Source organism: Ostrinia nubilalis, chromosome 3, assembly GCF_963855985.1.
Source record: "Ostrinia nubilalis chromosome 3, ilOstNubi1.1, whole genome shotgun sequence".
In the NCBI taxonomy this organism is placed as follows: domain Eukaryota; kingdom Metazoa; phylum Arthropoda; class Insecta; order Lepidoptera; family Crambidae; genus Ostrinia; species Ostrinia nubilalis.
This window is the reverse complement of record NC_087090.1, coordinates 16,739,437-16,767,273: the sequence shown is the minus strand read 5'-3', so window position 1 is coordinate 16,767,273 and position 27,837 is coordinate 16,739,437. Positions and strand designations below refer to the sequence as shown.

At 37.9% G+C, this 27,837-nt stretch overlaps 2 protein-coding genes across 3 annotated transcripts; one reads left to right on the top strand and one right to left on the bottom strand.

The window, feature by feature from the left end:
• The first annotated feature begins 687 nt into the window (after positions 1-687).
• Positions 688-23,200, top strand: LOC135088067 (uncharacterized). The gene is made up of 6 exons (XM_063982949.1): positions 688-974; positions 18,277-20,712; positions 20,791-20,988; positions 21,110-21,251; positions 21,386-21,598; positions 22,985-23,200. The coding sequence occupies exons 1-6, from the start codon at positions 912-914 to the stop codon at positions 23,071-23,073; spliced, it is 3,141 nt and encodes a 1,046-aa protein (XP_063839019.1). The 5' UTR covers positions 688-911; the 3' UTR covers positions 23,074-23,200.
• A 550-nt stretch (positions 23,201-23,750) lies between these two features.
• On the bottom strand, positions 23,751-27,233 carry LOC135088070 (eukaryotic translation initiation factor 2-alpha kinase 1-like). Of its 2 annotated transcripts, none has more exons than XM_063982952.1 (3): positions 26,978-27,233; positions 24,479-25,836; positions 23,751-24,235 (listed from the first exon to the last, which is right to left on the bottom strand). In XM_063982952.1, exons 1-3 carry the CDS (start codon positions 27,033-27,035, stop codon positions 23,903-23,905), a joined length of 1,749 nt encoding a protein of 582 aa, XP_063839022.1. In that variant the 5' UTR covers positions 27,036-27,233; the 3' UTR covers positions 23,751-23,902. The 2 variants fall into 2 exon arrangements, with proteins under 2 accessions (XP_063839022.1, XP_063839023.1); XM_063982953.1 differs by lacking the exon at positions 26,978-27,233 and adding an exon at positions 26,003-26,096.
• Between the last annotated feature and the right edge of the window lie 604 nt (positions 27,234-27,837).

Here is a 27,837-nt window from a genome sequence, read left to right as displayed (position 1 = left end):
TTTATATTGCTAACATGGCTTATTGTTTATACCTACCTGCATTTATTTTTTTAAGAATAAAAAGTACAATTCTTAAACTGTAAAACAAAGCAACCAGCTAAATTTTCTTAGAGAATTTTAGTACAGCCTAGCTAAAAGCTTTTACCACTGTTATCGCGCCCTATTTTGTGAATTTTGATATTTTATTCAGGCAACACTTTTACAAAGTTAAAATTTCCTATCACATTTGTATTTAATGAGTCAACATACAACAACAGGCTGCAGAAGAAAAATTCCTTGCCGGTTTTATGCAATACTAGCTTTCCGCCCGCGGCTTCGCCCGCGTGGAATTTTGTCTGTCACAGAAAAACTTTATCGCGCGCGTCCCTGTTTCAAAAACCGGGATAAAAACTATCCTATGTTCTTTCCCGGGACTCAAACTATCTCTATGCCAAATTTCATCAAAATCGGTTGCGAGGTTTAAGCGGGAAAGCGTAACAGACAGACAGACAGACAGACAGACAGACAGACAGACAGACAGAGTTACTTTCGCATTTATAATATTAGTTGGGATTCAATTAACCCCACAATTACAGCTCAGTATCTTAAACGATTCTCATCTGCTTGGGAATCCTTTCGAAAGATCGAGTAGGGGCGTCCGGAGTAGGGGTCGTAAAACGGACCGCGGCCCGCCGCACGCGCTATTGCCGAACAGTCTGTCGCTGCGTGCGCGAGACGCGAAAAAAAAAAACTGTCACCGCATTCCCGCCAAAATTTGACAGTTCTGAAATTTTAATTTTTTCTTTTTATCAAATTAGTGAGGTGCCAGTGACCTGGATTGTTGTGGTATCGTGTGCGTACCGGCTGGTGGTGGATTTGGACAGTGGTGTGTTGTGATGATACTCAGCCGCTCTAGTTGTTGAGAGTGCAGCATGAGGGGCATCGTTCAGTTGTTGCTTTTGGCGCATGCGGTCTGCGCCATCACCGGACCGAGGGTAAGTTTATAAACTACCCGTATTTCTTAATAATAAGTTATAAGTGTATTTAATCAAGCTCATTAGAAAATTGATTGTTTAGGTCCGATGACTACACGTCAGTGAGATTGTTAGACACTTTCAGATGAAATAATTGATTGTGTTTAATTTATTTATTTACAATCGTTTAATTTTATGAGATGTTTTTTAAGAGAATTAATTGAAAATCAATTCGTCACGCCACATACGCATTTAGAAATTTAGGATTGCTCTGAGATAATTACGATCTAAGAGAAAAAACAACAATTAAATAAATGCGCACGCAAAAACAGATTCTTCAGATGCGCAATTACGGTTCAATGACACCTATTCACAAACGAATCGATTATTTTATTCTAGACATCCATAATTCAATAAATATTGCCTATTCAATTTCAATTACATTTGCTATGCAAATGATCTAGCGAAGAAAGTTTATTGTGAGTCAAAATAGCTCATAATGGCACTTTAGAGGTATACGTGGTAGTTAGGGGTTACTTTAGATGTTTCGACATGTTGTATGAAGCTGGGAAAAGTATTTGTTAATAGTGATCACGCATCTCTACGTATGTAGAGCGAAGCGATGGAATGCGTTATGGCGGTGAACACAGAATCTATACTAATCATAGCTAAGACTCTTACCTCTTGTGTACTAAGATTAAAACTAACAATAATGGTGTAAGAAAAAGAACTACAATTGTCACTTACGAATCAAGACCTCACTCACCGGGATAAAAACACACATTCCTCTTGATTTTTAACACTTATAAAGCAGTTAGAAAACTGAGGGACATACAGATAACATGTCATTATCATCCTATCCTACTAATAATAAAAATGCGAAAGTTTGGATGTCTGGATGTTTATTACTCTTTCACGCAAAAACTACTGAACGGATTTTGATGAAACTTTAGAGTATTATATTATTGTTTACAACCCAGAATAACATATAGGCTATAATTTATTACGATCTGTGACAAACGAAATTTCACGCGGGTGAAGCCGCAGGCAAAAGCTAGTTATGTATTTCTGAACTTCTGTTCAGGATAGGATCTTGTAAATATTGATATCATGAAATATATATATGTAGGTAATATGCATAGGCTGTATCTAATTTGTAGCTAACTATGAAATACTATGAATTGTGGAATGATCTGATCCTACCTTCCACCTAATTGAGTAGGTACATGGTTAAGTAAAAACAGTTCCTCATTCTCATCATCAATGACATTGGTAGAAGTACGGAAGTTTACTATACGGCATTTCAATTAATACCTGTAAAATCCCTTTGACCGAATACCCAAAATATCTTCCCAGGCTAGATAAACATGCGGAATAAATCATTCGAATTCTACATTAAAATATGAGAAGTTTATACTCATACAATCCTTGACAAGTTTCTCAGTGCAGCTCGGTTTCAATGGGCCATTCATGAACATACATCGTTCAGAAATTCACACTTGAAAAACTTAATTGCATTTTTCAAACGCACGGCATATTATAAAATTATGTAATTTCCCACGTTGGGCTAGTTTGACCCAAGGCTGCCGATTCTAACATAAAATCAAGGTTAAAAATAGGCGGTAGGTAACTCAAGACCTATGCCAAGACAAAATACTTTAATAAATTTTACCGATACCAAACCAACACATTGGTATACTTAGGCTAATATATTTTCATAATATTAACAGGTTGAATAGCTGAAGAAGTTTCCCATAGTTATATGCAGACAGCACACTATGCAAACACTATGGATAACTACGTTAAAGTGTAGTAGGATTTGCTTAAAAACTAAACTTGTCAAACTTCAATAAAATTACGCGAACAAATTGACGCGAGAAGCCAATGCACATACGCATCAGTGATAGCAATCCAATCCGATAGGTTGACTACTGACGTAATGTTCCCATGCGTTCCTTTCTCTTTCTCGACTGGGTGTTGTGACGCGTGTGATAACTGCCATGATGAGATAATATTTTCGGTAGAGTACATGCAAAAATTTTCGGTTATTCTTACTGCTTTCAACGTACAGAACGTCCCAAAATTAGCACGTCACATTAACATCGGAGGTACCTTGGCCTGACGCATCGATCAAGTCTATTTTAAGCTTAGACACAGACCACCGACTTTTATTTGGCCTATAGTTGGGCCCGATTCTAATTTGTGTTAAGAATTGGCCGATACCAAATCGCTGTAATGTGCGCACTTTCATTCATCTCCATACTGATCAACAGCCCGACCCGACTATCGGCGAACTAAAAATCGGTGGTCTGCGCCTAGACTGTCCATTCTAGAAAACAACTAAAATTGGTCATGTCTCAAAACTCAGGAAACTTTTCTATGGACAATGGACATATTAGGCTTGTTCGATGCGTCTTATTACGCCCATTACCTCCGGTATTATTGTGACGTGCTAATTTAGGGACATCCTATATAAAATAAATAAGATAATCCAAAAGCATTACCTAACTAAACTAAGACAAGTCTCACACAAAATGACTACACGGTCTGTTGATGTTACAAATAGGTATGTATCGTTAGACTTCAAATCAATTTATTGTTATAACACCGTGTTATTAGAGTATCATGTCACGTATTACTTTTACTTTTTAAGTAGGTACTACTTGGTGTAACAATAACTACCCTAATTCGTATGATACATACGAACAAATAGGATATCCCGAGTCTGATATAAGAATTATGGAGGTCCTACTTGTTACAGTCCGCACCATAGATGTCCGAAGGTCAGGCATACCTAATGCAATAAAAAATAATCGAAAAATTACTGTTAGCGTCAGCTCTATATAATATCTTTGCTCTTCATTCAGATCCTTTAGTAGAAATTGCCATGTCAGGCAGAAAATCTTACTCTCTTTAGAAGTTTAATATTAACTAACTACTGGTAACCTTTTTGGAGCAGCATATACAGAAGTTACTGCAACAAGTATCTCTTAATTTACTATGTACTTAGTTTGTCTGACATGGCTCAAGCAAGCAGCGAAGTCTAAAGTAAACAATGGTTACGAAAGTTACACGTATCCACTTTCTGCTAATATTTATTTCACTTGAGCAAACTGCTCAATTTGCAAAGGCAATTACAACAGTCATTAGAAAACATATTCGCCATAATTTTATAACTTAATCACCTATTTCACAGTTGAATGGATTGCTTCTTTGCTTGACTCATATTTGTTTAAGCTAAGTTTTCCATATTACTAAATCTTTGCAACAATAGAATTTGAATAATGACTTCATAATTTAAATGCTAGGTATTTACTGAAAAAAAAACAGAACTGAAATACAAAGGCAGGTAAGTTTTTTAGTTTCGTAATAATGACAAAAGCTTCAATTTACGAACCTCTTTGATAATGAAATCCCTCTTAAGCTGTTCTTGATAACGTGTGAATGAACTCATCAATTACCAACGGCTATGTGATTAATTAAAAAGAATTAATTGAAGCTTCTGACCTGCTGAAGTAGTTACCTACCTATTACTTGTTTATTTTATTATTTAGATATTTTAGACATTCAATCCATAACGTCTTTTTCCACCTTTTCAATTTATTTTTGCGACAGTTGGAAGCCTACGCCATCTCCCAGGATATTGATTCATCTCTACTTCTTCCACTGACCCTACCTTTTCATAAAAAGGTTTGTGGAACAACAAACAAACAATAAGATTTATTTTAGCATCAGTGGCGGCGTAGCATAGGTTGGCACCCGGGGCGATCACCCCCCTTCACAAGTCCTATGGCACCCCCTGGTACCCCCCCAGGATTTTGGGGTTATGTACCGATATAGACCGCAGATTTGCCAGTGAGTACTAATATGCGCGACTTATGTCACCCCCTGATGCTTGGCACCCGGGGCGGACCGCCCCCACCGCCCCCCCCCCTTACGCCGCTACTGTTTAGCATCACAATATGAAATGCGATTGTAAATGAAGATTACGTAAAATGAAACAGCATTACGCGTTGTCGCTCACAAGTTGACACTCTTCTCCAAACAATGGATAATGCGTTAGAAAGTGCAGTGTGGTCTATGAGATCAGAATTGTTTCATTTCTCTGACCTTGGGATAGTATGAATCAGAAAAATCTTGATTAAACTGAAGTCTCAGAGGTCTTTTGATTCTCAGTGGGGGAAAATTTTCTGTAGAGACTTGAAATTATGGTAAAGGTTTAAGCTTTGACCATGTTTCTTAAGTTTATTTAGAACTTTGAATACTAGATATTTCTCATACTATAGTTATAATTAAAATTATAATTAGGTATTACTTACTTAATTCTAACTTTTATGTAAAATTATATTGCGTGATTCTGAAGGGGTAAATCAACCACTTAAGTGAAATTGGTGGCATTTGGAAAATTAATAACAACTAAGTAATTATTTTTGTTTGTAATTTATGTTATTACGTTAATGATTGCCGGGCGTGATATGTAATCACGATTCCAAACGCAATCTATAGTACTGGATACATCTAATTATGTACTTCCATGATTAAATACCTACCATATTTAAATGACAAATAACTAATTACAATTCTGTAATAATTGTTAATCTTCAATGACCTAGGTAAATAATTTTATAATCTACTAAAACTTTATAGATAAGTTTAATTGGACCAGCTAAGGTACATTCTTTGTTGGATACTACAAACATAAAAGTAACTCTCCCTGCCACAGTAAAAGTCACTGTACTAATTTTGATAGAGATAGGGGATGAAAGGATGTATTTAGAGATGAATCATTTTTCATAATGGCGATATAAAAACGAATGACCTATAATGCTTTTGGTAATAAATTCTTCTGATTAATTCCGTTGCGGGTCCAATGACAGTTTACTTTCCCTCGGGGACAAACTTTCCTTCTCTGGTGGGTTGGTTATTTATTGGCGGTCAAGCAAAGCAAGCTGAAGATCCTGGCTACACAGGAGTTACAGCGGTGGGAACGAGAGGTGGGAATAGTCCCGTTTTGGTAATCAATTACAAATTAAGTGACAGTGACCGAAAACACGATCACAACCGCGGCAAAAGCTATAATTACTTTTTTTTTTACGTGACAGAAGGCAAACGAGCAGACAGATCACCTGATGGTAAGTGAATACCGTCGCCCATAGACACTTAAATTACAAATTATAAGATAAGGGCGGATAGTAACAGGACAGTAAGCTGTCTACCTCGAAACAAAACCAATGTCACTGATCGATGAAGTAATCAACCAAATAGTGATTCGACCCATTAACTCACATTCATCACTTCCCCATTTCGTGACGAACGTGACGAGTTCGGGTCCATGTGACGGGTCTTCATTTACTTTCCACTTTAATTATTTTACAACTTCCCGGTCATTAATTTACTTTTAGAATTATTGTTAGCTTTTATTAATGATAAAAATTAATGACTTGTGAAAAACAATATGGAAATGACTCGAGATAAAAAACTCATAATAAGCTGTCGTTCCTTATTCGTTGTTATAACAGCAAATATTTACTTTTCACACATTTACTTTTTTATTTAAGTAGTTAATATTATTATTTACAATCGGTAAACCAGTAAATTAAGAAAAATCAACATTGTTCAGTACAATTAAATTGTCTTTGTATGGTAGTTCGTAAGAACATCAAATAATCGATACACATGTCTAAGGAAGCAAAAAATATCGATCCGAGTGATTTAATCTCATCATGAAGAAGCTACATTGAACCGTGAGAAATATCACACGACGTAATACAAAATTAAAACTAAATTCACAAACCTGTATAAATTACAAAAACAAAAGCATTTCTTCATGAGCAGATTCTTCCTCGGTAGTAATTACGTGCTAGCTGTGCGCGTGAAAATAGTGTGAATAATTAACATTTTCCGTTTTTGCAACATTTTTCTTTACTGCTCCGCCCCTATTAGCTGTAGGGTGATGTTATAATAGCCTAAAGCCTTTCGATATGGGCTATCCAACGCAAAAAGACTTTTTCAAATCGGACCAATAGTTTCTGAGATTAGCGCGTAAAAACAAACAAACTCTTTAGCTTTATAATATTAGTATATAAGAAATAAGAAACAGGTTTATAAAACGTATTTATTGTGGCGTTTAGCAGGTGCCCGTTAAGTTATGGATAAACGATAATTACGTGTTGCGTGCAGCGGACAATGGCTTTCACCCGCGCGCGGCGTCTGCGCATCCCGCGGTGGTGAAATGGGCCACACCTTTTTAGTTGTTCACGTATCTTTGAATCATTGTGGAGTGATGATATTTACCTCTAATTAACGTTTTTTTAAATATCCTATGACTGAACTTCAGACTTTTTGAAACATTTTGATTCTGGAGTTCTAACTGAGTTTTTTAAACTTGTGTGCGGAACTTAGGTACTTTTCACTTAGGCTGAGTTGCACCATCTTACTTTAACTTTGACAAACTTCAAAAATCTGTCAAACTCCATACGAAAAGCACCGGATATCGATAAAGTTATCGATAAAATTAGGTGGTGCAACTCAGCCTTAGAATTTAGCTAATTGTCAAATCAGCAATCAGAATCTCACGATCCTGAAATATCTATAAGGTCTACATTTACTTCCCTACCTAGGTAATATCAATTTCAGAATGTGTGTTCAAAAAAGTTTATTTGTAAATGTTCATAAAAGATGAAAAGAAAGATAAGAGTACTTATTCTCCAAACAAGAATTATTAAATTATTCGATAAAAAAATTAAGAAGGTACTTAATATTATAGCTTTTCCAATTTTTCCCGTGTCACAAGTCGGCACGGCCTAATAGTCAGATACTAATAGGATTGTGCAACAGAAATCGTTGGAAACCGCATCTCGGCAATTGAACGAAGTAGGTATCTCCTTAGATAGGACCCAGACGCAATTTTTGCGTAACTGGGCGGCAATGCGACACCGCATCGCGTTGCAACAGATGCGGATCTTACTGGAAAGTGTCAAACTTCGATGACGTCACTTGCATTTTCCTGCGACATGTTCATTGAGTTATAATGTACTACGTAGTAAAAGTAATATTACTTCAATGGACATGTTTGCGTTTCATACGTACTGTCAGCATTAATTTTAAACTGCGATCTCCAACCCGTCTGTCAAGCGTGGGGATTATGGCAAAACCCTCCACTATAGTGGAGGAGGCTCATAGTCCAGCAGTGGACTGTAAAGGGCTGTTGATGATGATGTCAGCATTAAAAAGTTCGTGACACCTAAAACGGTCAAAAAGTTGACAACACAACCTTAACAAAAACGTGTTGCGATCTTTTTGGCTACTTTGGGTGTCACGAACTACGAGTAAATTCAAATTCAAATTCATAACGTTTATTTGCCAAAAACACAGTAATACAGGGTGACAATATTAAATAGGATCACGTGTTTAGTAGTCTGCTCGCAGACGTACGAGTATTTGACGCTGACTATACCTACTCTATACCACACTAGTACAGTCCTTCGACAACAATTAAATGATTCTGTGTTATTGCGTGTGTATTTGAAAAGTCGGTAGAGTCGAAACTCTACCGCTCATAGCATCTCTCAATGAGTGTGCACCTCTTGGAGATAATAAAATTGCATTCCTTTTTATGTAGTGTAGTAAAATCCCTTTATAGTGGTAGGTACAAATTCGGATCAATGCTAATGTGAATATTCACTTTATTCGCTGAACGTGCTATAATAGCATCTAGTGTGTTATGCTTATAGTGCGCTACACTACGCTTTTCAAAATTGTGATGAGAAAAGATAAAATTTCTTAAGCTACCTATGTCACAGAAGTAAATGAAAATGCAACAAGTAATTGAACACCTAACCTAATCAGTCTTAAACTGTCGATGATACTGAATAAACATTTTTCTTTCTTTTTTTCTAAGCGTAGAACTTGCATATCCGTTTGTCCCACATCTATCCAATTTCAAATTATGTAAATTTTATCACTCGATCTACTCTAAATTAATTACGATAGAGACCGATATGACTGCACCGAGATTCGAGATTGCATAACGACAAATCTAGACTATCTAGACCAGTGGTTCCCAAACTTATTTAGTCTACTGCCCACTTTGAGAATAAATTATTTTTTAGCGCCCCCCATTTTTGTACTCAATCGATGTCTAAGAGTCCTCCTAGTAGATGACGCCTCCCAAGCCTCTACACAACGTTCCGATTTTTTTCTGGGTCTCTTACCGCCCCCCTTTAAGCCTGCAGCGCCCACAAGGGGGCGTTATTGCCCACTTTGGGAAAGACTGATCTAGACCTACCTACCTAGTAACTAGTTACTGTTAGCACTATCCATCTCATGTGTTGCAACCAGCTTTCGTTGCTAGACGGCTCATTTACGTGCGCATTTCGCGTACATGCACGTATAGTGCGAAATATTGATCTCAGATAGTATTTCACATGCACAGCGATGATTGATTCTTCACACTATGTGTTGAGGTTTCGTGATACAGCGTTTGTTTTTGGATCAGTCGTGAATTGGTGAAGGTGATTTGCTATTTTTTATGCTTGTTTATTCGAAACTCCAGAAATTGTGCATGATCGTTTGGTCAATTAGATTTCATGAAGCGATATCCTAATTAATAAAAAGGTTCAGTAGGAGAAGGCAGAAATTATTAGTTAACCAAAGAGTACCTGTACCCGTGTAGGAAGGTAGCTACGTTTTATATGGTTTGTAGGAGGAGTAGGAGAAGGTCGAGACCTACCTATATCTGATACTAAGATTTAGCTGGAGTCCTCATGTTCATCTATGTAAAGCTGTGTTTCATATAACGAGTTCCTAACATCTTATAGAGATGTTTTGGGTAAAACTGTGAATCTTCAGTAATAATTTGATTGGATGATTAACTAGAAAACCGCTAAAAATAATCTACACAATCATACTCAATTGATAACAGACTGCATTTTGTAAAGATATTTCTATTATCAAGTTAGTACTTTCACTGCCGCCGGAATTCGTGCCGCAGTGGAAAGGTTGTGCTGAACTCAAGTCGTGCTGTGAACCCACGACTAGATGTATGACGTCATAGCCGTGATCTTCAGAGAGATGGCCAAACGCCATTGTGTCATGCTTTACCTAGGGCTTTGACAAAATGTAATGTATAGGTACCTACTTGACTACGTAGAGCCCCTTAAAGTGTAAAATACAATAATATCTACGAGTGATTGTCGAAGTAGTTACTACCCTTAAACGTTAAGTCTGACCTTATCGGTATCTGTTACACTTATCAACAGAAAGTATTTAAATCTTAATTTAAGCCATTGACATTGTCCTTTAAAGTTATTTTTAAAAATTGTGATTGTTGAACAATGTAGCCCAAGGATGTGTGGCTGTGGTCAGCTCAGCACATAATGATAGGTAAATTTAATCGAACGAATTACCTACCCCAAGGATGTGTGACAGTGGTCAGGACAAAATCATAGGTAAATTAAATCGGACGAATGCTTGACGTGACGTGATGTCCCGCGTTCCAGACCATATGGCTCACCGATGGCACCATCAGTTTTTTTGCAACCTTTGCCCTCCCTCCTGAAAGGAGAGCCCCACATCACCCAATAGCTGCCCTTGCGACTGGTGGGTATGCATTATCTTGTGTTTATTCCTAACTACCTGTCCCGGCATCGCACACAAAATCCTTCCTCTTGCTCTACCTATTTCTGAATAACCGCATTAAAATCTTTTGCAGTTTAAAAGATCTAAGCGCACAGACTGCGGTAGCTACTTTATTTATACCTACTCGTATGTGCTACTACCTAAGTATGTAAGTAAAGATAATAAAGAAAATAGTTATGCAAATTATGAATATAACCAGCCGCAGCTCGCCCTACTGACAGCTTGTTATCGGCCGTTGTACTTTCACTGCGCACGCGTAGATGCCGCCGCGGCTTTCCGTCGCGAATTATACTGATACGATGACATAAGAGGTTTATTATGTTATGTTATCATAATTGATCAAAGAAAGCAACATGTTTTTTCAGCTTTAGATCCGTAAGGTTAATAAATGATTCCTCTTTGAGCTTATTAACACAAATAACTATGCGCATAGGCCTTGTAAATATAATTGTCATCATACATTCCAATTAGCTGCCGCCGCACAGTAGTTTGATTTTAAAAATAGGTGGACATACGATCGAAAGTCATAATTTCACCGAAACAAAAATTGTTTTGGATAGCATTTTGAATGCTGATCAACATTTGTCATTATACATTTTTCGATAAAACGAGCCTTTCATGCTTAAAAAAAATATGACAAGAAAATTTGTATGGAGAAAAATCATTTTTATTTTTTTTCTGGCTACTGTTGCAAACTGTAGCGGTCAAACCTTATGTAGTCGTAAGTACCTATGGTGCCGAATATTACTACATAAATACTTTTTGCGGGCACGCGCGGCGAAGCGAGTAATGGACATGCAAAATTTTAAATATTTTTATTTATGGATTATTGATTTTAATGCACTTAAAGTAATTATTAATAGAAAAATATACTTAGTCTAACTTACTACAGCCCCCTATTACCTCATTTCACGCCAAAACCTTTCAAACTAGAACCTACGTTTGTAGGTACTAGGTAGCCTAAGTCGAATATTGACAATAAAATATTCACTACTGGTCTACTGGTTATGGTGTAAGGTAGATTAGGTAGATATCTACCCTTTACCTAGCTATATACCTACTTCTTGGCACTTATAATACCGACAGACATGATTAAATAAGTCTTCAAGCAAGAACCCTTGACTTCAATGGTTATGAAAGATTTTTTTACTTTCTAGAGTAGTCCTGAATAGATCCTTAAATCATTTTGACTGACATAATCGATTACAGTAGGTAGTGGGTTCAGTAAGAGTTTCAACCCATATAGTAAACAATACATTTTTATGGCTCTTTATTCAAGTTAGTCGAATAATTCCATCATAAATGGGAATATCCGTAACCCTCCTCCACACATTATTCATCATCCATCATCATTTCAACCTTAGGACGTCCACTGCTGAACATATGCCTCCCCCAATGATTTCCACAATGGCCGCTTGGTGGTGGCCTGCATCTAGGGCCTTCCTGCTACTTTAATGAGGTCGTCGATCCACCTTGTGGGTCCTACGCTGCGCTTTCCGGTACGTGGCCTCCAGAACCTTGCTGCCCCATCGGCCATTACTTCTGCGTATTATGCCACTTTAGCTTGCTAATCCGTTGGGCTATGTCAGCGACTTTAGTTCGTTTATGGATCTCCTCCTCATTTCTGATTCGATCTCGTAAATAAACATCGAACAATCTCTCCATAGCACGTTGTGCAATTTTGAGCTTATTTATAAGGCCTATATTGAGAGGTCACGTTTCCGAGCCGTATTGCAGATCCATTATGTACACATCTACCTATAGTTTTATATGCCAACTAACGTACACAAAAACTGCTGATACATGATGCAGATAATGTGATAACATTTTGGTGTACTGCATAACTGCCTATTGGATTCTTTCGGAAAAAGTAAGTATGTGAGTGTCTTTGATTATTTTGAACACTCTGTTCAAGTTATGTGAATTAGGCTAAAATATCTTTTTTGATTTTTTTTCGAACGAAGATAATAATTGAAGACATGAATGGAAGAAGGTGATTAATGTCGGATTTCAGATTTTTCTCAGTTTGATGATTGGATAAAGGTGTTATATTTCAAACCTTATGTTTGAAAAGAAGGTGACCTACTTGATGAAGGTGTTATGTACGTTATCTTTTTAAAAAGATAAAGGGAAAGGAACTCACACCTCTTTAAAGAAGCCAAAAAAAAGAATATTTTTGCGAAAGTACAAGACTATTCAACAGAAGAACTGGAAATTATTACAGTTCTATCAAAATTGAAACTATCTCGCTACCTACTGTAATCGATTATGACAGTCAAAATGATTTAAGGATCTATTCAGGACTACTCTAGAAAGTAAAAAAATCTTTCATAACCATTGAAGTCAAGGGTTCTTGCTTGAAGACTTATTTAATCATGTCTGTCGGTATTATAAGTGCCAAGAAGTAGGTATATAGCTAGGTAAAGGGTAGATATCTACCTAATCTACCTTACACCATAACCAGTAGACTAGTAGTGAATATTTTATTGTCAATATTCGACTTAGGCTACCTAGTACCTACAAACGTAGGTTCTAGTTTGAAAGGTTTTGGCGTGAAATGAGGTAATAGGGGGCTGTAGTAAGTTAGACTAAGTATATTTTTCTATTAATAATTACTTTAAGTGCATTAAAATCAATAATCCATAAATAAAAATATTTAAAATTTTGCATGTCCATTACTCGCTTCGCCGCGCGTGCCCGCAAAAAGTATTTATGTAGTAATATTCGGCACCATAGGTACTTACGACTACATAAGGTTTGACCGCTACAGTTTGTAACAGTAGCCAGAAAAAAAATAAAAATGATTTTTCTCCATACAAATTTTCTTGTCATATTTTTTTTAAGCATGAAAGGCTCGTTTTATCGAAAAATGTATAATGACAAATGTTGATCAGCATTCAAAATGCTATCCAAAACAATTTTTGTTTCGGTGAAATTATGACTTTCGATCGTATGTCCACCTATTTTTAAAATCAAACTACTGTGCGCCGTAGCGTCTGATCAATGATCATATTGCTGAACTTCGTTGATTAGGTACCACCAAAACGTATTTCCAATTTAAACACCTGTAAAATCGTCAGTCTCGGTAAAAGTACAAGCGTTCATTTTGGATCTAGACCATTATTCAATTTATACTTAGTTATGTAATCGAAGAGTGTAATGTATTCTTATTTTTACGATCTAATCAGACACCTAGACTAGACAACCTATCGTAAAACTCGTTAACTTTTAAACGGTTAGAGTAAGCGCACACCGTTGATTTTTCATCGGCCGATAGTTTAGTCGGGCAGTTGATCAGTGTGGGCATGTATGGGAGTGCGCACACTACGCCGATTCAATTTGGCCGATTCTTCATACAAATTAAAATCGGGCACAACTATCGGCCAACTAAAAATCAACGGTGTGCGCCTACTCTTAGTTAGCGTTCAACTGTTACCTATTGAACACGATATTATTAAAACCTGAGAGTTTGCACATAAATAAACTGTTGGTGTTTACGTAAACAGTTGTCAATAAGCTTTCAAATTCTCGTCATCTCTCGTCTCACGTCCTGGCTCTAGGAATAAGCAGACGCACGGTGAATCGGAACGCGTTGTTTCCGCAAAACGATGAAAGTCCACTTTCGAACTTGGACGCTTGTAATTTTAATGTCCTTTCGCGGACAACTTTCCTCGACATCTTGTTGCGTAATGAAGTACAGTGGAATTGTGTATCACGTCATTCATTATGATTAATATTCCAGAGTTCTGTCCTTGATAAGATTGCAATTACACATTACGCCCGCGACTTCGTACGCGTGGATCCCGTTTTACCCCCTTAGGGGTGGAGTTTTGTAAAATCCTTACTTAGCAGATGCCTACGTCATAACATCTACCTGCATGCCAAATTCAGCCCGATCCGTCCAGTGGTTTGAGCTGTGCGTTGATAGAGATCACTATGTCAGTCAGTCAGTCACCTTTGAGATTTAGATGTGAACTGATCTATCTAACAGAGTAGATATAAATAAATACTCTAATAACAATGTACAATTTATCTATTGTAGGTATCTAACAGAGTAGATATAAATAAATACTCTAATAACAATGTACAATTTATCTATTGTAGGTACCTACCTTACTAAACTCTTCATAGTTCTATTGAGACGTTACGAAATTATGAAAAATAAATTATTTATATTTTAGAGTTATGCATAATATGTTTAAACGAGTAAATATGACGTCTGCCGCTCTACATTTTAATATGCTTTGCCGAGGTAATGTGATGAATAATGTATTGTAATATTTTAAAACCTACGCCTCGTTAAACTTCACACCTAAATATTTTAAATTATTTTAACCGTTTACGGGACTATTCCCACCTCTCGTTCCCACCACTGCAACTCCTGTGTAGCCAGGATCTACATTCTACAGCTTGACCGCCACAAAAACCCAACCAATGAAGGTCAAGTTTGTCCCGGGGGAAAGTTAAACTGTCATTGGACCCGCAACGAAATTAATCAGAAGAACATAGGAGGAGTTCGAAATTAAGGTTCGACTTCCCTCCATTGCAAAGCGGATGACAGGTGACAAACAAAGGTAATTACTTAAAACCTTTAAGAAAAGATTTGATGATTCTATTAACCGTTTATGGCTAAACTAATCCAAGGTAAACAAAAAGAAATAACTTAGTTTTGTATGTAAATAAAACAAATATTACACCCCTATTAACAGGCCGGATTTTAGTATGCCTAACTATGAGTGAAATCCCTACCTTTTCTAGGGATCTTAGATGTGCATGCGAATGGTGAACAAGCAGATCCCAAAAAATGTTCCACAATCACTATTTCCAGTGTCAAATGGGTAGAAAGAGATTTACAAACTATAAATGGTCATAAATGCGCAGTAATAAATCTTACCTAATCATTCGTTTCACATACCGGTGTGGTTCGTGTCGGAGAAAATGATTATACAATATTATGAGCGAGATACGCTAATGTGATCGCGGCGATTGCCTATCGCGTGAAAAAAACTGAAGTAGATGGGTTTCAGAAGTCGTGGAACTATTTTTTTTGTGAATCAGATGAATTCCATGAAAGTTAGGTACACATAAGATTTGCCTGTTTGGCTGTTTGAGTTTCAGCCTAACCCTAGACATTTCAATGCTAGACAGCTGCACGGTAATAATATACAGCTGTGTGACAAACGGTTGGGACGTCAAGACTATTCTTCTGTTTGGTCGAAGTGGATAAAAATTGCATTTTTAACTCTTAATTGAACGTAACATCAGAAAAATAGCTTTGATAGAATTGACATTAAAACATGAACATGAAATAACTCCAACGCAGCAATGAGCACACAAGAACTGAACATCACTAACCTGATTAAGTGATTGATTTGTAGAGCAAACCTATCAATATAACACGATTATGAGCTTCATGTAAACGGATCGGCGTTCTTGCTATCAATAGGCTTGTATCTTTGTCTTTACTGCCTTGTCTTCTTAACGCGATTAGTTACTACCAAACCAAATGGAAATGACACGTTGATGCCCACTCATGCGCATCTGATGGAATCATTGATACTCCGTTTGATTTCACTCTAAACTCTGCCATCTTACCCTCTAATTCATATTTGCCTCAGCTATTTTAATGGACGTCATGTTATATGTATGTATCAATGTCCAATTTAATTGGACGATTTCTGTTCTGCGTAATGCGATTTGAACATGATACGCTGCTTTGCCATTAAGCAAATTGTTAACTTTTCAGAGGCTCATTTATCACGTTTACTTTAAATTGGCCATGTACCTTTATAGCAAACAAAATAAGACATGGCTCAATAACAACATTCCAGTTTGATCGTGACTTTCTCGAAAGAATTTCATGCAAACAACTATTATTTAGTTGACATTAATCGGTGTTGAAAAGTTGTGGAAATACTATGAGCTATTTGTCGTAGATATAATCTTTAATCTACACTAATATTATAAGAGGAAAACTTTGTTTGTTTGTTTGGTTGTAATGAATAGGCTCAAAAACTACTGGACCGTTTTTAAAAATTCTTTCACTATTCGAAAGCTACATTATCCAGGAGTAACATAGGCTAAATTTTATTTTGGAAAAAATAGGGTTCCGTAAAATATGTAGTTAGCGCGCGAAGCCGCGGGCGGAAAGCTAGTGATTTATATTTGTAGGTGTTTTGCAGCTACGGCATAACAATAAATCATTATTGTCACATTACCATATAGTATGTACCACATAGTGTAAACCATGACGCGATGTGGTCGAGGTTGGACAATGGACATGTTATTTTCACACTAGACCACGTTGCGCGCGCAGCGTGACGCCTGCGTTCATGAAAGCGCATTCTTGCGCCCGCGGGCCTGACAGATTCGCACAGGGATGCCGAAATATCGATAGTCTCGCTATTGATTGAGAGATTTTTTAAATATTCCGAGTACGATATTGCAGAATTCGAAGCTGAAGTTTACCTGAAGCAGGCAGCTTCAGCTATTGGTCTCTTTTTGGACCTATTTGAGATTAACAATACAGCTTAAATACGACCTTTTTACGTATTTTTACAAGCTTTATTTCGTGTTATTTTTATGACAGCTTTTTTCACTGAAATACATTACGCCCTTGTCTTCGGCTTAGGAAAACCAGTGTGCTTCAAATTCCCACCATTGAAGACATTAGACAGAATAATAATAATAGCAGTCTCGTTTCAACAGCGAAAACCAACTTAGCACTCTTGTTTTATACTTATCATTTTTATTGTTCTTTACCTACTCAATAATATCTCTCGACTTATCAATTGCCATTAAACATTTTGTAAAATGTCGTTACCATTTTACTCGTTACATCACTAATCTAGATTCATCGTTGCGTCTGCTCTACATCGCAGGGAAAATTTCGCGGTCATCGAGTGATAATGAACGTATTAAAGATCAGTTTAATTGATCCGATATCGTGTGACATCTTGAAAATTAAAATAGGAAAAGAACGGGCTTGAAGTAACCAATGAAGTTAGTATTGACGATGAAGAGGATATCAGCTGTTATTTTTGCCTGTTAGGTACCTACTATAAACATTTATGTAGTTAGGTTAGGATAATTAACCTCTTTAGGTCTGTCTGAGCTAGATTGCAGAAATCTAAAACTGTTTTCACAAAAGGTTGCACATTTTATGTAAAAAACTAATAATATTACCACAGAATAATAATAAGTCTACGATATTACTTACTTATTACTTATAGACTTTTGTAAATTAAAAATTCGTTCCGGTGTTGACAATTGCCTGTTATGGCCTAAAATTTAATTATTGGAATTGAATAGGCAGGTTCCAAATATTTGAGCGCGGAACATTTTAGGACAAAAGTTTAGTAACGTAACGTTTGTTGAAGCTGTCATTTCATGTCTATTTTACTCAAAAACCAATTTAGGCTATTAGGTATTATTTAGATTTCTAGTCTATTCAACGTGCTTTATTGAATTAACATTTCAAAATGCTGAAGAAACATACAGATTTTATAAACTGCCTAGAAATAATGTAGTAATAATGTTACTTTTGTACAATAACTATAGGTACCTACTTACATCAGTGTTGTAATGTTTTTGAACAATAACTATAGGTACCTATTTACTTCAGTGTTGTAGGTATTAATATTGTTGATCTATTCGTCTAATGAAGGTTTTTCTTTCTTTTCAGATAGAAAATGACTACGACAGAAGACGGCAAGTGTCGCTCGGACACCCAGGCTTCAATGAGCACCAGACGAGATTCGGGATAAACTCGCCTCTCCAGAACTTCCAGCAGTCTGGGATCCTCAGCAGCCCCACGCCCACCCCTATTCAATTCCAGCAGCCCCAGTTCCAACAGCAACAGCAACCAGCTTTTGTGCAGCAACCTAACCCTCAACTCTTCAACAACATCATCCCCAGCCAGAGTTTACCCACCATCGGTGTCCAAAACAACCTCCCACTCCCCAACAACAATGCTTTCCAATTCACGCAAGCACCGAGCGTATCACAGCCAATTCTACAAAACAACTTCCAGCAAAACTTAAGACCCCTCCCCCAAGCTCAGAATATACTCCCACAGCCGACGCTGCCCACATTCCAAAGTAATCCTTTACCTTTGCCACAAAATGCACCAAACTTCAATCAAAACCCCAATCTCCACGGGAACACAGTTAACATTGGTGGTCAGAGGCCAACGCAAGCGGCTTTCCTCCCCACGGTTCCAACTGGGCAAAACCAACCTATTTTCAGCCAGCCCAGCCCTATAACGATTCAGCCGGCACCCAACCTAGCTCCACAGAACCTGAACTTGAATAACGCTCAGTTGCAGTTCCAATCAAATTTGGGACAAAATCCTTTATTCAACAACGGTGAGTCTACTCGTATACACGATTTCTTCGAACAGCAATCTAAGGAAAACTTGGAAAAGCTTAAAGAGCTCCAAGAGAGACAGCGGATCATACAGAAGCATCAAGAGTTCGTTCAAAAGCAACAACAGAAACAACAGGAGAAGGTGGAGAAACTTCACGAAGAATTCGTTAGTAAGCAGGCTACGAAAACCATTCCCACATTCTCAACAACAGAGACTTACGATGATTTTTACAGAACTCAAGATAATAAGCGCAGGCCAATTATGCCACACGAAACAGATTTGTTCAGAAAAGCCGTTGAGATGTATGAGAAGCATCATCCGACCACTACCACTTCAACAACCACTACAACTACGACGACGACTACTACTCCAGCGCCAGCACCAAGATATAAGCCAAGGCAAAAACCTAAGCCTAGAACCCCACCCCAAGACAGAAACAAGGCAAAATTATACAACGAAATCAAGAGCCTGCTTCAAGAGAGTGAGACTAAAGGCTTTGACGACAGCTTAAGAGCAAAAAGTGTAGCGTTACTCCAGAAACCAGACATCTTGAAACAACTCAAGGTAGCTCTAGCAGAAAACCCAGAAGATTTCAATGAGAAAAACTTTACATCTCGGGAGATTTCTCTAAATGGCCAGAAATTCGAAGTAATTAGGACAACGAATCCGAATTTGATACCCAAAGGAGCTATAGTAGCTGATGGATCAAATTTATCCCAGCTCAGCAGCAACATCGGATCAGCAGCATCAGCAACACCGGAACCTCACAAAGAAAGTCGAATTTCATTCGACGATTTGACGAAAGGTGTTTTACCACCAGGCGCTAACTTCGAACTAATCAAACAGTCTGATAATGGCAAACTTGAAGAAGTCTCTAAAATTCCTTCTTCCATTCAAAATAAAAAGAAAGTAACATTTGTATTTCTAGAAGAGCAAGACGATGGTTCTTTCAAAGTAAAAGGTGTCAAAGCAAACGGCCAACAGACTGAGGAAGGTCCTGAGGTAGAAAATATTTTGAACAAAATAAAGAAGGGCGAGATTCAATTACCTGGACCCACAAAGATATCGAACGCAATATTTAGCTCGACCACTTCCAGCCCTACCACTGACGCTACGGACTACATCGCCGAGTCGTCGCAAAATCCCACAAGTTACTCCAGTTTCGTCACTGCTTCCAGTCACGGTACTGTCGGGCACACTAATCCCATAACCCATACCACACTCGCACCTAACACTTACAGATCGTCCGTACAGTCCATCGCAACTTCACCATCTCCCACGCACACTTTCTCCCCGTCAACTCGAAGCATAACGACGACGGAAAGGTATTCAAGCTCGCCCAACCACGATTTCACGATCAACAGAATCGGTCACAGCCAATCTACAAAAACATCTTTCCCGAGCTCAACGTTTTCGTCGATCATAAGCACAACTCCTTCTTATCGACCAACTCCTGAGGACTTAGTCGTCATAGGATCAAGCACGGCCGCCCCCACCATTGATCTAGGACACTCTCATTCGAGTTTCGCGAGACAGTCTAACCCTGGTCTAGTAGAAATTCTAAAAGAAAATGGATTATTTGCGACAGCAAAATATTTGCGCCAGTCAGGGTTGGACACAATTTTGAATGAGACTGGTCCATATACGATCTTCGCTCCGACTGACAAAGCGTTTAGGACTTTATTGGTACAACTTGGAGGTCCTGATAGAGCCGAGGAGAAATTCCGGGACAATCCTCGGTTATTAAGTGGAGTAAGTGAAGTCATTTAAAACATAAATTATAGTTATGTTTCTCCAATGACCTATCTAATAACAAACCTGTACTTTCAGCTGCTACTCCACCACGTGATTCCAGGCGCCTTTGACATCGGGTCTCTTCAAGACGAGATGACTGGCGTATCTCTTGCTGGCACCCAACTGAGAGTGAATCAATACGACATGCACGATGTGGAATGGAACGAGGTTCGAGTCACAACTATCAATGGCGCAAGAGTTTTAGAAGACAAGAAGGACATTCACATCCCGCAGGTAATCTAGCTTCAATACCTAATGCATTTATTCTTAAATAAAATCTGTTGCCCAATTTCTTACGTCACTGATTCAATGAAAAGATCACATTGTTTATACTTTCTTTTTTACCAAATTCCAGGGTATCGCGCACGCAGTGGACCGAGTAATGTTCCCGTTGCCCGTTGGTGACCTCGTGCAGACCTTGCAGGCTGACAGAGACAGAAGATTCACCACGTTTTTGAAGGCGATATACGCTAGTGGATTCGCCGAAACTCTTGCAGGTAATTAATACATGCAGGCAATATTAACAACTAATCTTAAAAAATCAGAATGTATTCAATATTGATACTAACGAAGCATAAAACTGAACGCTGCAGCACTGAATCGATTTTCAAAGACGCCTACTTCTTTTCAGAGAGCAAAACCTACACAGTATTCGCGCCAACCGACGCGGCGTTCGCGCGACTTCAGCCCAACGAGTTGTCGCGATACTCTGAGAAGGCCGCTGCGCGTGCGCTGGTTGCGAGACACGTGCTGCCCGGCACGCTGTATAGTGCTGGCATGAGATACTACCAACTTAGGAACTCTATGGAAGACGCGAAGCCTCTGACTCTACAGAAAAACTCTGGTGAGAGATCAGCATAATTTGACATAATGTTAATTCACTGCAGGACTCAAACATCCACAAGGAGCGTCACAAGCACGATCTCTCTCTCTTTATCCAGCGCTGCAGAATTTTCTCAAGATCGTATTCGAACGTGTAGAAAAGAGGTAGGTCCCCTGCGCTACTTTTGTCGAGACTCCTAAAATTTTTTAAGTTATAATTCATAATACAAAAGTAGCCTTGTCGCGATACGCTGAGAAGGCCGCTGCGCGCGCGCTGGTAGCGAGACACGTGCTGCCTGGCACTCTGTATAGTGCTGGCATGCGATACTACCAGCTCAGGAACTCTATGGAAGACGCGAAGTCTCTGACCCTACAGAAGAACTCAGGTATGTTTCATGTCAACTAATGTCACCATGGCTGGATGCAAGCTCCCCAAAGGAAGCATTGCAATAGCCCTGCAGCATTTTAGACTGTAAGTCCAAAGAGCAGGAGAGAGGTAGGCGTCCTATGCTGTATGTATAGCGCCGGTATATGAGATACTTGAGGGACGCAAAGCCTCTGACCCTACAGAAGAACTCAGGTATGTTTCATGTCAACTAATGTCACCATTGCTGCATGCAAGCTCCCCAAAGGAAGCATTGCAACAGCCCTGCAGCATTTAGATCGTAAGTCCAAAGAGCAGGAGAGAGGTAGGCGTCCTATGCTGTATGTATAGCGCCAGCATATGAGATACTACCAGGTCAGGAACTCTATGAAGGACGCGAAGCCTCTGACCCTACAAAAGAACTCTGGTAAGAGATGATTTCAACTAATTCTCATCCAACCCTGCAGCATTTTCTTCGGTCGTAAGTCGAACGAATAGAAGAGAGGTAGGCGTTCTCAGCTACGTTTGTCAAGACCGTCTACATTGGTAAAAGATATTTGATAGAGCGCAGCGTGGCGATAAGGTTCGGGAACTCTATGGAAGACGAAGCCTCTGACCCTACAGAAGAACTCTGATAAGAATCAAGATCAGTATTATTTCAGCTATCTGCTGGATATGAAGCAACCACTACGAGCAATATTGTGGCGTGGATACGGTACAATAGATGGATAAAGTATTAACTTTCAAATTCAGTACATACATAAATGCATGGAAGATAAAATCTGCTTGTAAATATTTATGTGATCTGAATCCAAGGTTGATAAACATCTCAATGCTAAACAGTTTATTCAGAATAAATCCAGTATACCATTACCGCCTGTAAACAATGCCGATGGCCTGTAGTGTACATGTGACTTGAATTTTGATGAAAATAGTACGTGACAGATACTAACGAGACGAAATAAAGATCCCAGTATTTAGACTGTGGTTTAGATGATGTGCTGTCAACCTCCCTCATACTGAAAAACTAATTTTTTCTCCCAGGTCGCATCAAAGTGAACAACGCGCAAGTGGTCACCCACAACATCCCGGCCACCAACGGAGTCATCCACGCAGTCGACAACATCCTGTAGGTCATCCACCCCAGCTCCTTTCCCGCCAAATTAGCTTCAATGAAGCATAGAGACTTCATTCCACGGCCTCTTTAGTGCTACTACACTTTTTTTTCCAACGATTTTTTTGAACTTAGAATGGAATGTTAGTTCAAAAAAATTCCGCTGGTACAATGTAGCGCCACTGAAAGTAATTTTATAGCGAATTTTTTTTTCTAATAAAATAATGGCGAACGCAGCGCCGACCTTACAGCTGCAATATAATTAAGACTGTAAATAATTTAGCTGTTAAGTTAATAATTTATACATGTAATTAGCGTTTTCTGTAAATAAACTTGGTTACTTAATACAAGACCTATATTATTTTATCTTGCAGCTGAATACCATGCAGCTCTGTTTAAGCGACAAATTATCCCTATCTGTGTCTGTAAATAAAATATCAGTTATTAGTATTGATGTACTCAACTGTATTGAAGTGTGTTATTCAGAAAATAAGACTGTAATTTTACTTTCTATGATTTTTGTATGCCTTTTCAAATTAGGATTTTACCTGCATTTCAGTTTGCATGATATTAATCAAGCTAGAAACCTAATCAGATTATGTAACATGGAATCATGCGCATATAAATCACTAGTAAAGAGCCTTATCTGATAATAATCTTGATTAGTTAGTAAATAAATAAAAACAAACTCGGATATACTTAAATACCTATATTAAATTTCAATGTTATGAATCACAAACAATAAATAGTGGTACGAACCCCCCAAAATTAATATCGCGTGTAAGTAGAATAAAATTGTAATACATCATTGTAAAATCACTCACAAACACACACACCGTAAGTACACTTCAGGACTTGTAGTCTAATTTTGCCAGCATCATCTTTAGTTTTGCTATTTCATCGTCCTTCGCAGCCAATTCTTCTTTCAAAGACTTGATGGTTTCATCCTTGTTCTCCGATAGGGTTTTTAGTTCCTCTAGAAGTTGAGCGGTGTCAAGCCTTTTGCTGGGTCGCCTCTGGACTAACTTGCCGATGATATGTGCTATTTTGGGATAGTTGGCAGTGAGGTGCGCTGGTATTTGTCCTTTGCGGAGGTCTGTGATTGTCTTCACACGCTCCATGTCAGTACTAAAAGGCTCCACCATTTCGAGTAGGATGATTCCAAGGCTGTACATGTCGCTCTGAAATGAGAGAAACAGAGTTGAAAACAAAACAAAAACAATTGCATTGTTGCATCACTTCTGAGTAGTCATAATTTAGAACAGGCACTTCAGACAAGTAGAAACATGAATTACGTTTTATCTAAGTCAGGCCATTGTACTTAATTCATTGTTATTCTACTTTATTACTTATCTACCACTTAATCAGGTAAAAAAATCTAAACTTTAGATATTTTTGTAACAAATTAAAATCTGAAACCTTACCTTAGGATTGCATTGTCCTTCCAACTGCTCTGGAGCAGCGTATAAATGCGTGCCAAGTGCCAGGCCACTGTGAGACTGCTGCAGCGGACACGCCAACCCAAAGTCACCAAGCAGAACTCTGATGCCACCCTCATTTTGTACTACAAATATATTACTCGGCTTGATATCATGGTGTATTATGCCTCGAGAATGTATATAACGTAGACCACTGACAAGCTGAGTGAACATGTCGATTAACAAATCAATGTGTGTCCAAGATACTGGGTAGTTCATTTCTGACAATTTCGAATCAAAGCAAGGGGGTGAGTCATAGGAGTCTGTGTAGAAAGACAGATCTTCAGAGTTCTTCCTCGTCATGGCGACGCGATTATTGCGAGCGTCCAACCACTGCTTCAACGTCTGCTGGCAATAAGTCATTTGAATGTACAGAGTGGCCCATTTCAAATTGACCCTAGAACAATTTTTGAATTCATTACTACCAAACATCTTGACTAAAGCATTTTCTTCTGGGGTACTGGTATCATCCTCACTGTCAGACTCAAAAAACTCTTCAGTAGCGTTATCAATCTCATCGAAACTGTCTGAATGTTGAAATGAAATTACGAAATCGGAATGGCTCTGGTTTCTGTTGAATAGTTCTTTAGAGTTGTGAGTTTTGAAAGAGGTTATTATGTTAGGTTGAGCAGAAGAAATAAGGTTGGAAGCTGTAAACTCATCACTGTCTGTATCCATATTATGAAGCTTTCCCTTCTTCTTCACTTTAGACTCAATCATCGGCTCAAGCCATGCTGCTTTATAATTGACAATATTTGGATGGTTCAAACTTGCAATAGTTTTGACTTCAGACAAATGACTCATTATTGAATTGACATCGCTGGACTTGATGTAAACTTTCTTCACTGCATACTCCACACCGTCAAGTCTATGCCTAGCTTTGAAAACGCTGCCAAATCCGCCTCCAGCAATGAAGTACAGTTCTTCAAACTCTCGGTGGTAGCGAGACCATTCCAAGCAAGATGGTTGGATAATAGGCCAGGTTGCAGGAAGCGATATAGGTATTTCAGATCCAGTGGCCACTTGAACTAGCTGGTACAAAGCTCTTTGGTACTGACTCCTCATTGCTTCAAACTCTCCCATAGCGTATGAATCGTCAATCAAGTTCATGCTGTGTAGTTTCTCGCAAATGGTGTTGTAGAGTTGGTTGGCCCTAATGTTATCTTTTTCCAGGAGTGAGCATAGCTGTTTGACGAGAGACTGGACTAGTAGGCTGATGGGGGTGGTTGCTGCGGAGTGGATAATTTCAATTTGTTGCATGCTCTGCTGCAGAATGGAGTCATGGTGACTATTGGGCATCGGACCTGGAAATGAGAAAAGCAAAATGTTATATTGATTTTTTCAAACAAAATCTATAACAACATTATGGTACTTTTACACAAATTACTAATTATCTGGAGCCACAATGGGCTGAGAATTATCAAATATTGATAAAATCCTCATGAATTATTCACACTCATAATTACACACCTGGTGGGCTGTTGCTTTCACGTTTCCTTGATTCCATATCAAAAATATACTGTTCACAAATAACAAAAGAAATTTCTAGAGAATTAAGGTTACTATTGTTGAAACTAGTAACTAACTCAAATGTTTAGTAATTATTTCAATTACGAACTAGCATCCTGCTATAACATCAATTTTATGAATGAAGAAGGTAAGTATATAATCAACGTAATAAATGTGTGTGTAACATTTATTTCATCATCTTATATCAAAGATAAAAATAGTAACAGCACCAGTCAGCGTTGCCAGTTTTTTTTTTCGCCAAGTCGGGACTTTGGTACTTTTTGAGTGAAAATAGCGGGATTCTTCCGTCAGAAGCGGGACATAGTAAAAAAACGTATATTATAATCAAAGGTTTTCAAATATTTATCTTTTTATTTGACTTAAAATTACGTTTACGTGACAATAGATAGCAAAAGTAGCCATAGTAAATGTATTTTAACAAAAGAATAATATTTTAAATCAGATTTACTCTATCGTTAAATTCGTCTTTAGAATGAAAAAAGAAAAAAAAAACAAAAAATTGAAATTAAAAAGTTTTATTCTTTAGAATATATGGCGTTTCAAACAATAGTCTGGTGAAGTCAGTGTCTCTCTCCGAAAAGCGGGACCGAGCCTGTCCCGCGCGGGACATTTAAATTTGATTTAAAAATCGGGACGTCCCGCCAAAATCGGGACGTCTGGCAACGCTGGCACCAGTGGTAGCCACAAACGGGTTCTGACTTGACAAAGGTATGGCGTAGTAGGTACCACGTATGTATTGTTATCTCAGGTAGACAACACAATAGAGATTAGGGCAAAAAAAGCCTTCATGTGTGCATTTCAAGTACTGCATGCATGCTACACACACTGCACAACAAAAAATACTACAAAATAACGTGTCAAATTATTTATATAATTGGTCTGAATAGTAAATAGGTATTTGTAAGGGTAGCTTACCTAAATCAAAAGATTTAACAGTAGCCAGAGCATCCCATTTATCCTGTTTTTGCTCCATGTTTATTCTTGTTGATTTTTACGAACGTGATGATCACTGACTAAGATGTTGTAGCCACGATTTCATTTCACTAAAGTCTTTGAAGTACATTTTCAAGCAAAAACTATAAAGTTTTTGCTGGACGAAATTTCACGCAAGCAATACATTTCTATTTTATTTTATCAATCACACAACAAACAATCACACATTCGACATTCGTGTTCGTGGTCCACCATTACATAACTATAGACAATATAGATCAAGTAAACGTCAACGTCAAGTTACAAACTTATCAACCGACTTCAAAAAAGGAGAAGGTTCTCAATTCGACCCGTATGTTTTTTTTTTTTTTTTTTTTCTATGTTTGTTACGCGATAACTCCGCCAATTATGAACCGATTTGAACAAATCTTTTTTCGGCGTATAGGTAATACCTCAAGGGTGGTCCCATTTAAATTTAATAATAGAAAAAACAACCCCCAAGGGTGGAAAATTGGGGATGAACTTTTTTATACGCAATATCTCCGCCGATTATAAATCAATTTGAACGATTATTTTTTTGTTGAATAGGTATTATCAAAAGGGTGGTTTCATGTGAATTTGAAGAAAATATTTCACCCCCAAGGGTGGAAAATTGGGGATGAACTTTTTTATACGCAATATTTTTAATTTTTAGTTTTTTTTTGTGTTCACGCATTTGAAGTCGGTTTTATTTTTTTTAAAAGTTAATTATTTTGCTAAATGGTTTAAGTGGCTAATGGTTTTAATGGCATAATGAAGAATGTTCACTAATTTTGTTTTTTAGCTTTCTGTATTCTCTGTTA